General features: G+C 43.2%; 1 protein-coding gene across 2 annotated transcripts in view; it reads left to right on the top strand.

Moving 5' to 3' along the window:
- tbc1d4 (TBC1 domain family, member 4) overlaps positions 1-14,476 on the top strand; it is a 139,054-nt gene that overhangs the window by 94,537 nt on the left and 30,041 nt on the right. For both annotated transcript variants that reach the window (XM_035773109.2, XM_035773108.1), the window contains 2 exons: positions 3,432-3,580; positions 8,456-8,668. In XM_035773109.2, the coding sequence (XP_035629002.1) occupies positions 3,432-3,580; positions 8,456-8,668 (362 nt within the window). The remainder of the gene's footprint in view (positions 1-3,431; positions 3,581-8,455; positions 8,669-14,476) is intronic.

Here is a 14,476-nt window from a genome sequence, read left to right as displayed (position 1 = left end):
CTTTTTTTGTAATGGCAAAATCTTATTGTTAATGTTGTTTCTGTTGTTGGATTCTACCATTTTTTTCTGAACTAGGGGTGGGTTCTGATATGCTCCTTGTCTTGTTTTGTATGCATGTCGATGCTAATCTTCACAGTCCTATATTTAACCAAAACTGTGTATATATTCCCAGCTTAACTCACCTATTGTCAACCCTGTGTTTCATCAACGCATTCTACAGAGTCTAGAGTCCATCCCATGCAACACTATTCTGGACATTTCTGTTTCTCATTATGCAGTGATATGAGTTGTAGCTTGAAGCCTCTTGCTTAAACCATTACCTATTCATATGTTTTATTACATGCTTGTAACACTAGCTATGACTGTGCATGTCAAATCAATTTAAGTGATATATTTCACTTGTTTAGGGTTTAGATATTTAAAGGTGGTTTCTATGTTGTCTATGGATCCTTTCACTGTCTCTTAAGTTGGTTTTTGGGTTAACTCACCCTACCCAACATCACTATCTAGTACCCACCTGGGTGATGCAATATTTATTTATTTTTTATTCACCTTTATTTAACCAGGTAGGCAAGTTGAGAACAAGTTCTCATTTACAAGATGGCCAAGATAAAGCAAAGCAGTTCGACAGGTACAACAACACAGAGTTACACATGGAGTAAAACAAACATATAGTCAATAATACAGTAGAAAAACAAGTCTATATACAATGTGAGCAAATGAGGTAAAGGCAAAAAATGCTATGGTGGCTAAGTAAATGCAATATAGCAATTAAAACACTGGAATGGTTGATTTGCAGTGGAAGGGGGTGCAAAGGAGCAAAATAAATACAGTAGGGGGAGAGGTAGTTGTTTGGGCTAAATTATAGATGGGCTATGTACAGGTGCAGTAATCTGTGAGCTTCTTTGACAGCTGGTGTTTAAAGCTAGTGAGGGGGATAAGTGTTTCCAGTTTCAGAAATGTTTGCAGTTCGTTCCAGTCATTGGCAGCAGAGAACTGGAAGGAGAGGCGGCCAAAGTAAGAAATGGTTTTGGGGGTGACCAGAGAGATATACCTGCTGGAGCGCGTGCTACAGGTGGGTGCTGCTATGGTGACCAGCGAGGTGAGATAAGGGGGACTTTACCTAGCAGGGTCTTGTAGATGACCTGGAGCCAGGGGGTTTGGCGACGAGTATGTAGCGAGGGCCAGCCAACGAGAGCGTACAGGTCGCAGTGGTGGGTAGTATATGGATGGGGCTTTGGTGATAAAGCGGATGGCACTGTGATAGACTGCATCCAATTTATTGAGTAGGGTATTGGAGGCTATTTTGTAAATGACATCCTCGACTTCGGCGACCAGTAGGATGGTCGGTTTTACAAGGGTATGTTTGGCAGCATGATTGGAGATGTTTGATGTGAGTCTGGAAGGAGAGTTTACAGTCTAACCAGACATATTCTAAGTCAGAACTGTCCAGAGTAGTGATGTTGGACGGGCGGGCAGGTAGCGAATGGTTGAAGAGCATGCATTTAGTTTTACTTGTATTTAAGTGCAATTGGAGGCCACGGTAGGAGAGTTGTATGGCATTGAAGCTCATCTGGAGGGTCCAAAGTCCAAATATGGTGGCCTTTTACCCTGCACCACCTGTATTATGTCTATAGCGCACTAAAAGGGATTGATTGTGAATAGATCTGCCTCCTTCATTTTGCTCTCCTGGGTGCAGTTCATTAGGGCACACCGCATCTAAATGTTGTACAACAGAAAAGAAAACGAAAACAGGCATTCCTTATTGGACAAGTTCAGACTTTGTTTCTGAACATTTAAATTCACCCAGCTCCATTTGACATCTACATTCCCCACAGGAGGTCACATCTAGACATTTTCAAAAAGGTTTCCATTTCCATTCTGAAATGTGAATCGTGCCTCATGGACTCGTCTTCTGATGATCAGTTACTCCACTGAACTATTTTGCTAGTTATAGTTTTCAACATTTTAAATATAGCATAGTTTTTGGCTGCATCATGGTATGGGTATGCTTGTAATCATGGGTAGGAATGGGGAGTTTTTTCACTTCCTGACCACATGGAAACCAGAGATTCACTACAATCTCAAGTCGAACCACCTCCCAAAATTATGCAACACTGTTATAGGATGTGGGGGCACCACCACCGTCTCAGCAAAAGTGTCCCCGTAGCCCTGACCTCGCTCCATGAGGTCGCTTCCTGTTATTCTCTACTCGGGTCTCTTGAGCAGTGAAGTAAGTGCCTCATGCCTAGACAGTATCGTGTTAATCCGAGTATCAATTGTCATCTGATCCAGGGTTACGCAAGGTTACATGTTTTGAAATGTATTGTCTCGTGTTAACTGCAGACATTTTCAGGTCATGTCTACATTTCTTTGACATTTAAAGACAGTTTATCTTGTTGGTTGCCCACTCTTTGATGGTAGGGACATGTTACAGACTGTGGCTTTAACCTTTGGTGTGAAAAACAATTGAGTGGTGTGTCCGAAATAGAACCCTATTTGCTATATATTGCACTACTTTTTCACAATAAGGTGCCATTTCAGACGGAATCTTAGTCTTGAAAATAGATCAATCAGCTTCCTATCCCTATTCTCCTCTCTCCCATCAAACTCAACTTCTTTCACGAGGAAATGATCCAAACATCCATGTAACAATGGCTGCCTCTGTCTTGGTGTTTGCTTTTGTTTTATGTACTAATTATGGATATATTGTACTAATTTTTGCTTTATTAATTTTATTTATTTTTTATTTTACCTTTATTTAACCGGGCAAGTCAGTTAAGAACATATTCTTATTTTCAATGACGGCCTGGGAACAGTGGGTTAACTGCCTGTTCAGGGGCAGAACGACAGATTTGTACCTTGTCAGCTCGGGGGTTTGAACTCGCAACCTTCCGGTTACTAGTCCAACGCTCTAACCACTAGGCTACACTGCCGCCCCATCAATATTTATGTGTGAATCAGTCTTCAATCAATGTTTTGTTTGTTGTGAGAAGTGTTCCTTTTTGGTTTGTCTTGGTGGTTTAATCACACACCCTTCTGCAGTACAGACTGGGAGATTCTGTTGATTAGCATCTGTCTGTCTCAATGTTGAGATTAAGTGTGTGTGTGTGTGTGTGTGTGTGTGTGTGTGTGTGTGTGTGTGTGTGTGTGTGTGTGTGTGTGTGTGTGTGTGTGTGTGTGTGTGTGTGTGTGTGTGTGTGTGTGTGTGTGTGTGTGTGTGTGTGTGTGAGAGAGACTGCATGTGTATACTACTATCAGTGTGTGGGTGTTTGTTTACGTGCCTTTGTATTTGTGACATGCCCACTCCTCTTCTCTTTCACTATCTCACTCCCTCTCCCTCCTTTTCCCTCTCTTGCTCCCTCTCGCCCCTCCTCTCGCTCTCTCAACCCTCCCTTTCTCCCTCTTTATCCTTTCCCCTTGCCAATCAGTAATGGGGAGGGCAGGAAGAGGACGCTATCTGGATGCAGCAGTGACAGTGTGAGTGCACCCCTCAACATCCGCAAAGTGTCCTGGAGACAGAAGATCTTCCTGCGTGTCGCCTCGCCCATGAACAAGCCCACCTCCATGCAGCACCCAGGTGTGTGTGTGTAACAGGCTTGCTACACTGGACAAGTCATTTGTGAGACACTGCTATATTATTTCAATGAAACCGAGGCACAAGCAACACGGCTCCGTGAGAGGCTCGCGCTGCTCAGTGTAAAATTAGGTTAAATTATATTTTCACGCCGAGAACACTTAATAAAGTAGCTCACGCTGGCAAAAGTGTAGCAGGTAAAAAATAGACTGTTTTCCCGAATCCCCAGTGTAGCTGCCCATCTCAAGCACAGATGGTTTGTAATTACAAACCATCCATAAGACACTGGTACCATTCAATTTTATTTATTTTATTTATTTTTATTTCACCTTTATTTAACCAGGTAGGCTAGTTGAGAACAAGTTCTCATTTGCAACTGCGACCTGGCCAAGATAAGGCATAGCAGTGTGAACAGACAACACAGAGTTACACATGGAGTAAACAATTAACAAGTCAGTAACACAGAGACAAAAGGGGAGTCTATATACAATGTGTGCAAAAGGCATGAGGAGGTAGGCGAATAATTACAATATTGCAGATTAACACTGGAGTGATAAATGATCAGATGGTCATGTACAGGTAGAGATATTGGTGTGCAAAAGAGCAGAAAAGTAAATAAATAAAAACAGTATAAAAACAGTATGGGAATGAGGTAGGTGAAAATGGGTGAGCTATTTACCTATAGACTATGTACAGCTGCAGCGATCGGTTAGTTGCTCGGATAGCTGATGTTTGAAGTTGGTGAGGGAGATAAAAGTCTCCAACTTCAGCGATTTTTGCAATGTTCCAGTCACAGGCAGCAGAGTACTGGAACGAAAGGCCAAATGAGGTGTTGGCTTTAGGGATGATCAGTGAGATACACCTGCTGGAGTGCGTTCTACGGATGGGTGTTGCCATCGTGACCAGTGAACTGAGATAAGGCGGAGCTTTACCTAGCATGGACTTGTAGATGACCTGAGCCAGTGGGTCTGGCGACGAATATGTAGTGAGGGCCAGCCGACTAGAGCATACAAGTCGCAGTGGTGGGTGGTATAAGGTGCTTTAGTGACAAAACGGATGGCACTGTGATAGACTGCATCCAGTTTGCTGAGTAGAGTGTTGGAAGCCATTTTGTAGATGACATCGCGAAGTCGAGGATCGGTAGGATAGTCAGTTTTACTAGGGTAAGCTTGGCAGCGTGAGTGAAGGAGGCTTTGTTGCGGAATAGAAAGCCGACTCTTGATTTGATTTTTGATTGGAGATGTTTGATGTGAGTCTGAAGGAGAGTTTGCAGTCTAGCCAGACACCTAGGTACTTATAGATGTCCACATATTCAAGGTCGGAACCATCCAGGGTGGTGATGCTAGTCGGGCATGCGGGTGCAGGCAGCGATCGGTTGAAAAGCATGCATTTGGTTTTACTCGCGTTTAAGAGCAGTTGGAGGCCACGGAAGGAGTGCTGTATGGCATTGAAGCTCGTTTGGAGGTTTGATAGCACAGTGTCCAATTCGAAAGTATATAGAATGGTGTCGTCTGCGTAGAGGTGGATCAGGGAATCGCCCGCAGCAAGAACAACATCATTGATATATACAGAGAAAAGAGTCGGCCCGAGAATTGAACCCTGTGGCACCCCCATAGAGACTGCCAGAGGACCGGACAGCATGCCCTCCGATTTGACACACTGAACTCTGTCTGCAAAGTAATTGGTGAACCAGGCAAGGCAGTCATCCGAAAAACCGAGGCTGTTGAGTCTGCCGATAAGAATATGGTGATTGACAGAGTCGAAAGCCTTGGCGAGGTCGATGAAGACGGCTGCACAGTACTGTCTTTTATCGATGGCGGTTATGATATCATTTAGTACCTTGAGTGTGGCTGAGGTGCACCCGTGACCGGCTCGGAAACCAGATTGCACAGCGGAGAAGGTACGGTGGGATTCGAGATGGTCAGTGACCTGTTTGTTGACTTGGCTTTCAAGACCTTAGATAGGCAGGGCAGGATGGATATAGGTCTATAGCAGTTTGGGTCCAGGGTGTCTCCCCTTTGAAGAGGGGGATGACTGCGGCAGCTTTCCAATCCTTGGGGATCTCAGACGATATGAAAGAGAGGTTGAACAGGCTGGTAATAGGGGTTGCGACAATGGCGGCAGATAGTTTCAGAAATAGCGGTGAGAGACTTGTTTCTGGAGAGAGTAATTTTCAAAATTAGTAGTTCAAACTGTTTGGGTATGGACCTGAAAGTATGACATTACTTTGCAGGCTATCTCTGCAGTAGACTGCGACTCCGCCCCTTTGGCAGTTCTATCTTGACGGAAGATGTTATAGTTGGGTATGGAAATCTCTGAATTTTGGTGGCCTTCCTGAGCCAGGATTCAGACACGGCAAGGACATCAGGGTTAGCAGAGTGTGCTAAAGCAGTGAGTAAAACAAACTTAGGGAGGAGGCTTCTGATGTTGACATGCATAAAACCAAGACAATTAAACTCAATTCAGTCCAACTTTATTTTTAATAAATTAAGAACGGCATAATCAGATTACAATACCCAATACAATGCATTCCCGCTCACAGTACTTTTAGTACAGAATTACTATAGGCTCACAATACAGTCAGCAAAGTTTAAATGTATAATGAATTTGTGATGAAACATTGTGATGATTAGCATATATATCCTTGAACTCTTGTGTCCTCTCAAACACTAAAACACCATGCCTGCAAGAGACTGACTTACAACTAGGGCTGTTGCGGTGACCGTATTACCGCCACTACGGTGGTCACGAGTCATGAAGGCAAGTCAAAATCCACGTCACGGTTTAGTCACGGTTATTAGGCGATTCTCCAAGCTCTGTTGCTGGTGGTCATTAGTAGCCTGCCAAACTTGCTTAACTGCCTGGTACCTCACACTCGATTGTCCCTCAAATCACTCTGACATCAATGCAAATGTAATCGAACATCTAATCAAACACTTCATGAGAGCCCATGAGCTCATGTTGCGTAACATTTCTATAGGCTTTGAAATTGCGCAAGAAAAGTGGTGGCCTCTTCTAAAAATAGGAGGATCCCATGAGCTTTCTATAAGCTAGGCCTACTAAATGTATTTCCTAACTTTCCTAATATTAAGCACATTGCTTATATTTACAATAGGAGTATAGCCTATCTGGCTGGCATGAAAATGAACCACGGGAAAAGCATCCTCCATTTCAGTGCATAGATGGCAGGTATTTTTCCCCGCATGCCCCTCAATACAGGTGCATGGTAATGGTCCATTCTAAATCAAAACAAATTTCACACATATATTATTTAGTATATGTAAAGACAAGATTAAATCAAGAATAGTCTGATGGGTGACAATATTAGCCTACCACATGTGAATTATATATCATCACTTATGAATGATGTCCAGCATAAGAAACAAAGCTTTTTTTTTTTGTCATAGTCGCACACCTCGTGTAGCCTTAACCCATAAGCCTGTATGTTTTGAATGGGTTTGTATCACAACTAAAGTGGCCAAATAACTTCTTAAAATTAAGCTAATTAACCTGCTTTACAAGGAGTGTAGAACCTAACTGGCATACATAAGCAGCGTGTGAGTTTCCCATTTCGTAAGATAATAATTTTCACCATAAATATGCATATTTTATAATAAAACCATTACATGCATAATCACATTTGCGGTCACTTTTGACAAGTGTTTTCCTGCTAATGGAACATACGTGCCTATAGCCCACTACCATGTGTGCATTTCTGCTCTTATAATGTGAAGAATAGCCTAATAGTTTATCAACATTTTAAGCTAAACCTTCTGATCTGTTGCATCAGCCACATTGCATAAAACAGTGTTTTTGAAGCTAGTGGTCGTATAAATTTGGGATCTATCGCATCCCACAACTGTCCCAGACAATGTTTGGAATATTTATTTCTCGCAGAGAATAGAATAGATTGACTTTTGTACTAATGAGGATAGTAGATTGTTGGATGATGAAAAGTAAACGTGGACAGTTTTTCCAATATTTTCAATATGCACCTCGGAAATAAGGACGCGCGCAATTGCATCCTAGATGTGTCTGTCTTCACTTGTAGCCTGTGAGAAAGACCCAATCACGTGATTGAGATATGATTTGGAGAAGGGCACAACGGCCACTTGCTGCAAAAGGCCTGGATTTTTTTAGGGTGCATTACGGCCACACAAAGGGAATGCCACTGTGAAATTCTAGGCATTATCAAGTGCTTTTCAAATGGTGAATGAGAGACTGATGTAGTGTGTACAGCCTGAGCAAAAACAAAGCAGAGCTCATGCAACTTTTTTCAAATCATCATTCATCGCATCATGCAGCTTTACAAAGTATTAAAAATCAAAACATATAGCCCAATGTTTGTAGAACAACTAAAGTTACATGAATAACTATTTCTTTGTTAACAGCTCAACACAGAATAGCCTCGTGTGCATACTTCCTCAAATATCCTTTATTTTATTCAGCTTTATTCAATTGTATTCTTCATACTATAAAACAATGCCACGGTATTCTAAGCAAGTCTTGTCTACTAAATGAACTAGTGTAGCCCACAGCCATATGACATAGCCACATCATGGCCTAACATCAGGACAACTCAGAGTATGTTCTTCTGTTCTTCTGAAATAGACTACATTTTCTCCATATCATGTTTCTTTAGACCTGTCTAAAATACATAATGGATTTATTGGGAATGTGTAGGCTATATTACATGGATTTATTCTTTTTTTAAATGTAGATGTTCCAAAGGTCTGTATGATATGCTTGTAGGGAATGCATGGAAGCCAGGAGATGCTAAATTGGTTTATGTTAATTTCGGTCAATTACCGTGAGACCGACAGTTATTTGCTTGACAAATGAAAATGACTGCAGTTATTTGGATATCTTGTCTCTCAGACCACTGTGATGTGATGGACCTGCTGCCCCTCTCCCCCCGCTCCTTCGACCCAAGTCTGGACCCCCTGGCCAGCCTACTACCCACCTCGGGTGACACCTTCACTGGGAAGAGGCCCAAGAGGACGGCGGTTCACTACCGGGCCCTATGGAAGACGGCGATCCACCAGCAGATACTGCTGCTACGCATGGAGAAGGAGAACCAGAGACTGGAGGGTGAGTGAGAATAGAATGGAGCTTTAGTCATCTATTATGCAGAGACAAAGGAAACTTGTCTCTTTGCTTACACCTGTACCCAACCCCCTGTCACTCACACTCACACACACACACACACACACACACACACACACACACACACACACACACACACACACACACACACACACACACACACACACACACACACACACACACACACACACACACACACACACACACACACACACACACACACACACACACACACACACACACGTTTTCCCATTCAAAATCCTATTTTCCTTAACCCAAACCCTAAATCTAATCTTTATGCCTAAAATAGCATTTGAACAATTTCAGGACATGAAAAAAGTTGGCATTGGCATTAGCCAGAGTTAGATATGAGAGAACGTAGTTATCGTAAGTCAGAGTGTGATATCTGAGAGGATATACCGTTGAAGTCAGAAGTTTACACACACTTAGGTTGAGTCATTACAACTCATTCAACCAATCCACAAATTTCTTGTTAACCAACTATAGTTTTGTCAAGTCGGTTATGACATCTACTTTGTGCATGACAAAAGTAATTTTTCCAACAATTGTTTACAGACAGATTATTTCACTTATAATTCACTGTATCACAATTCCAGTGGGTCAGAAGTTTACATACACTAAGTTGACTGTGCCTTTAAACAGCTTGGTAAATTCCAGAAAATTATGTAATTAGACGCTTCTGATAGCCTAATTGACATCATTTGAGTCAATTGGAGGTGTACCTGTGGATGTATTTCAATGCCTACCTTCAAACTCAGTGCCTCGTTGCTTGACATCAATGGGAAATCAAATCAGCCAAGACCTCCAAAAAAAAAATGTAGACCTCCACAAGTCTGGTTCATCCTTGGGAGCAAGTTCCAAACGCCTGAAGGTACCACATTCATCTGTACAAACAATAGTACGCAAGTATAAACACCATGGGACAGCACAGCCGTCATACCGCTCAGGAAGGAGACGTATTCTGTCTCCTAGAGATTAACTAACTTCGGTGCGAAAAGTGCCAATCAATCCCAGAACAACATCAAAGGACCTTGTGAAGATGCTGGAGGAAACAGGTACAAAGGTATCTATATCCACAGTAAGTCCTATGTCCTATGTCGACATAACCTGAAAGGCCCTCAGCAAGGCAGAAGCCCTGCTCCATAACCACCATAAAAAAAGCCAGACAATGGTTTGCAACAAAGATGGTACTTTTTGGAGAAATGTCCTCTGGTCTGATGAAACAAAAATGGAACTGTTTGGCCATAAAGACCATCGTTACGTTTGGTGGAAAACGGGGGAGGCTTGCAAGCCGAAGAACACCATCCAAACCTTGAAGCATGGGGGTGGCAGCATCATGTTGTGAGGGTGCTTTGCTGCAGGAGGGACTGGTGCAGAATTGATGGCATTATGAGGGAGGGAAATTATGTGGATATATTGAAGCAACATCTCAAGACATCAGTCAGGAAGTTAAAGCAAATGGGTCTTCCATATTGACAATTACCTCAAACATACTGGCAAAATGGCTTAAGGACAACTAAGTCAAGGTATTGGAGTGGACATCACAAAGCCCCGACCTCAACCCTATAGAAAATTTGTGGGCAGAACTGAATGCGAGCGAGGAGGCCTACAAACCTGACTCAGTTACACCAGCTCTGTCAGGAGGAATGGGCCAAAATTCACCAAACTTATAGTGGGAAGCTTGTGGAAGGCTACCTGAAACGTTTGACCCATGTTAAACAATTTAAAGGCAATGTTACCAAATACTAATTGAGTGTATGTAAGCTTCTGACCCACTGGGAATGTGATGAAAGAAATAAAAGCTGAAATAAATCATTATCTCTATTATTATTATGACATCTCACATTCTTAAAACAAAGTGGTGATCCTAACTGACCTGACAGATAATTTTTACTATGATTAAATGTAAGAAATGGTGAAAAACAGAGTTTAAATATAGTTGGCTAAGGTGTATGCAAACTTCCTACTTCAACTGTATATATATAAAAATTGGCCGATGAATCGGTATCGCCTTTTTTTGGTCCTCCAATAATTGGTTTCGGTGTTGAAAAATCGTAATCGGTCGACTTCTAGTTGGGTCATTGTCCTGTTGAATAACAAATGATACTCCCACTAAGCCCAAACCAGATGGGATGGTGTATCGCTGCAGAATGCTGTGGTAGCCATGCTTGTTAAATGTGCCTTGATTTCAAAATAAATCACAGACAGTGTCACCAGCGAAGCATAACATGCGGAGATCATCCGTTCACCCGCACCGCGTTTCACAAAGACACTTTTTGTTGGAACCAAAAATCTCCAGACCAAAGGACACATTTCCACTGGGCTAATGTCCATTGGTTGTGTTTCTTGGCCCAAGCAAGTCTATTCTTATTGGTGTTCTTTAGTAGTCGTTTCTTTTCAGCAATTCGACCATGACGGCCTGATTCAGACGGTCTCCTCTGAACAGTTGATGTTGAGATGTACAGTGCCTTGCGAAAGTATTCGGCCCCCTTGAATTTTGCGACCTTTTGCCACATTTCAGGCTTCAAACATCCTTTACACGGATCAGTCGTCCTGGTTAACCTCAGCTGGCTAGCTAACAGCAAGCCTTAACTTGCAATGAAAACAACTTTCTGACAAAATTAGAAACGTATAATATCTGGAACTGTAGCTAGATTCTTACCTGTATACATGGATGAAAGCGTCATGGCAGAATGCAACCCCTTTCATCAAATAAGACATCTTGTGTCGTTTCCGGTTAATTTGCGCAGCTTGTTTGGCCCATTGTGTTTCACTGATTTCAAAACACTTCTTCCATGACAACAACACAACCTTTCCCTGTCTGAGTGTGTAATAATGTTTCAAGCAGACCACCATAGTCCCTGTGCCCAAGAACACTAAGGTAACCTTCCTAAATGACTACCGACCCATAGCACTCACATCTGTAGCAATGAAATGCTTTAAAAGGTTGGTCATGGCTCACATCAACACCATCATACCAGAAACCTTAGACCCACTCCAATTTGCATACCGCAGATGATGCACAGATGATCCACAGATGATGCCATCTCTATTGCACTCCACACTGCCCTTTCACACCTGGACAAAAGGAACACCTATGTGAGAATGCTGTTCATTGACTACAGCTCAGCGTTCAACACCATAGTGCCCACAAAGCTCATCACTAGGCTAAGGACCCTGGGATGAAACACCTCCCTCTGCAACTGGATCCTGGACTTCCTGATGGGCCGTCCCCAGGTGGTATGGGTAGATAACACCACATCCGTCACGCTGATCCTAAACACGGAGGCCCCTCGTGTGCGTGCTCAGTCCCCTCCTGTACTCCCTGTTCAATCATGACTCTACGGCCAGACATGACTCCAACACCATCATTAAGTTTGCAGATGACACGACAGTGGTAGGCCTGATCACCGACAACGATGAGACCACCTACAGGGAGGAGGTCAGAGTCCTGCCGTGTGGTGCAAGGACAACAATCTCTCCCTCAACGTGATCAAGACAAAAGGAGATGATTGTGGACTACAGGAAAAGGAGGACCCAGCACGCCCCCATTCTCATCAACGGGGCTGTCGTGGAGCAGGTTGAGAGCTTCAACTTCCTCAGCGTCCACATCACCAACAAACTATCATGGTCCAAGCACGCCAAGACAGTCGTGAAGAGAGCAAAACCTTTTCCCCCTCAGGAGACTGAAAAGATTTGGCATGGGTCCTCAGGTTTTACATCTGCATCATCGATAAACATTTTTACGTTCAAGCGGCTCTGCTGTGAAGTCATGACTTGCGACATACGCCTAGTTTCCTGAATCGGGTCACATATAGGCTAGTAAGCATAGTTAGTTTTAGCTGGAGTTGGATATCCGAGGCGATAGCTGGAGTGATGTCTGATGGGATATAGTTAACATTAGTTTGATATCTGAGATAGATAGGCTATGTATAAAAACACCAAAGCTCCTGTCAAGCTGTTGTTTCTGTCTCCTGTTTCTTTTGGGAGGGTCACAAAGCCCTCGCTTGCGTCTCACTTCTGTTTGTGGTTCTGGAACTATTTGTAGAATGTCTGGTTGGAATACACACATTTAACTGTGAATTAACACTTTTACACCATCCGGAAACAAAACAATCGCTAGGCCCCTAGGCACTTCATACCGTATACATCCAAAATAATGACCTTCTGATGTGCTAGAAGCAGTCCCTCATGAATTTTTTTAATCTGCGATGGCCCAAAATTTTGCAAAATCAACCAAGCATTTCAAGAGAGGGCTTGCAAATTTGACCAATCACCTCACTATTACCACATAAAACGGTCAAATTATTTAGTCTAGTTATTGTCAAAATTAAGAAAAACAGTGTGCCATTTTAGTCACATCACATTTTTATTGCCTCATTAACCAACAGTTAACTTAAATCACTGACTTCCATGAGCACAAACATACATATAGCCTTGTCCTACCAACATCATTTTCGGCATAACATCCGTCCGCATGATTTTCTTACCAACAGCCAAATTGGCAGAATAACACAGCAGATACAAAATCCCACCCCTTGAGAGGGCTCCAGACTAACATTTTCCCCTTAACTTTTTCAGTTGGTGGCACCAGCCCTTTATTTAACCAGGCAAGTCAGTTAAGAACATATTCTTATTTTCAATGACGGCCTGGGAACAGTGGGTTAACTGCCTGTTCAGGGGCAGAACGACAGATTTGTACCTTGTCAGCTCGGGGGTTTGAACTCGCAACCTTACGTTACTAGTCCAACGCTCTAACCACTAGGCTACGCTGCCGCTATCATCCCTACTGCCTCTGATCTGGCAGACTCACTAAACAGAGAACATCACTGGTTATCCCTATTGCCTCTGATCTGGCAGACTCACTAAACAGAGAACATCACTGGTCATCCCTACTGCCTCTGATCTGGCAGACTCACTAAACAGAGAACATCACTGGTCATCCCTACTGCCTCTGATCTGGCAGACTCACTAAACAGAGAACATCCCTGGTCATCCCTACTGCCTCTGATCTGGCAGACTCACTAAACAGAGAACATCCCTGGTCATCCCTACTGCCTCTGATCTGGCAGACTTACTAAACAGAGAACATCACTGGTCATCCCTACTGCCTCTGATCTGGCAGACTCACTAAACAGAGAACATCACTGGTCATCCCTACTGCCTCTGATCTGGCAGACTCACTAAACAGAGAACATCCCTGGTCATCCCTATTGCCTCTGATCTGACAGACTCACTAAACAGAGAACATCCCTGGTCATCCCTATTGCCTCTGATCTGACAGACTCACTAAACAGAGAACATCACTGGTCATCCCTACTGCCTCTGATCTGGCAGACTCACTAAACAGAGAACATCACTGGTCATCCCTACTGCCTCTGATCTGGCAGACTCACTAAACAGAGAACATCCCTGGTCATCCCTACTGCCTCTGATCTGGCAGACTCACTAAACAGAGAACATCCCTGGTCATCCCTACTGCCTCTGATCTGTACAGACTTACTAAACAGAGAACATCACTGGTCATCCCTACTGCCTCTGATCTGGCAGACTCACTAAACAGAGAACATCACTGGTCATCCCTACTGCCTCTGATCTGGCAGACTCACTAAACAGAGAACATCCCTGGTCATCCCTATTGCCTCTGATCTGACAGACTCACTAAACAGAGAACATCCCTGGTCATCCCTATTGCCTCTGATCTGACAGACTCACTAAACAGAGAACATCACTGGTCATCCCTACTGCCTCTGATCTGGCAGACTCACTAAA

Source organism: Oncorhynchus keta, chromosome 7 (assembly GCF_023373465.1).
Source record: "Oncorhynchus keta strain PuntledgeMale-10-30-2019 chromosome 7, Oket_V2, whole genome shotgun sequence".
NCBI classification, from domain to species: domain Eukaryota; kingdom Metazoa; phylum Chordata; class Actinopteri; order Salmoniformes; family Salmonidae; genus Oncorhynchus; species Oncorhynchus keta.
This window is presented reverse-complemented; position numbering and strand designations above follow the sequence as displayed.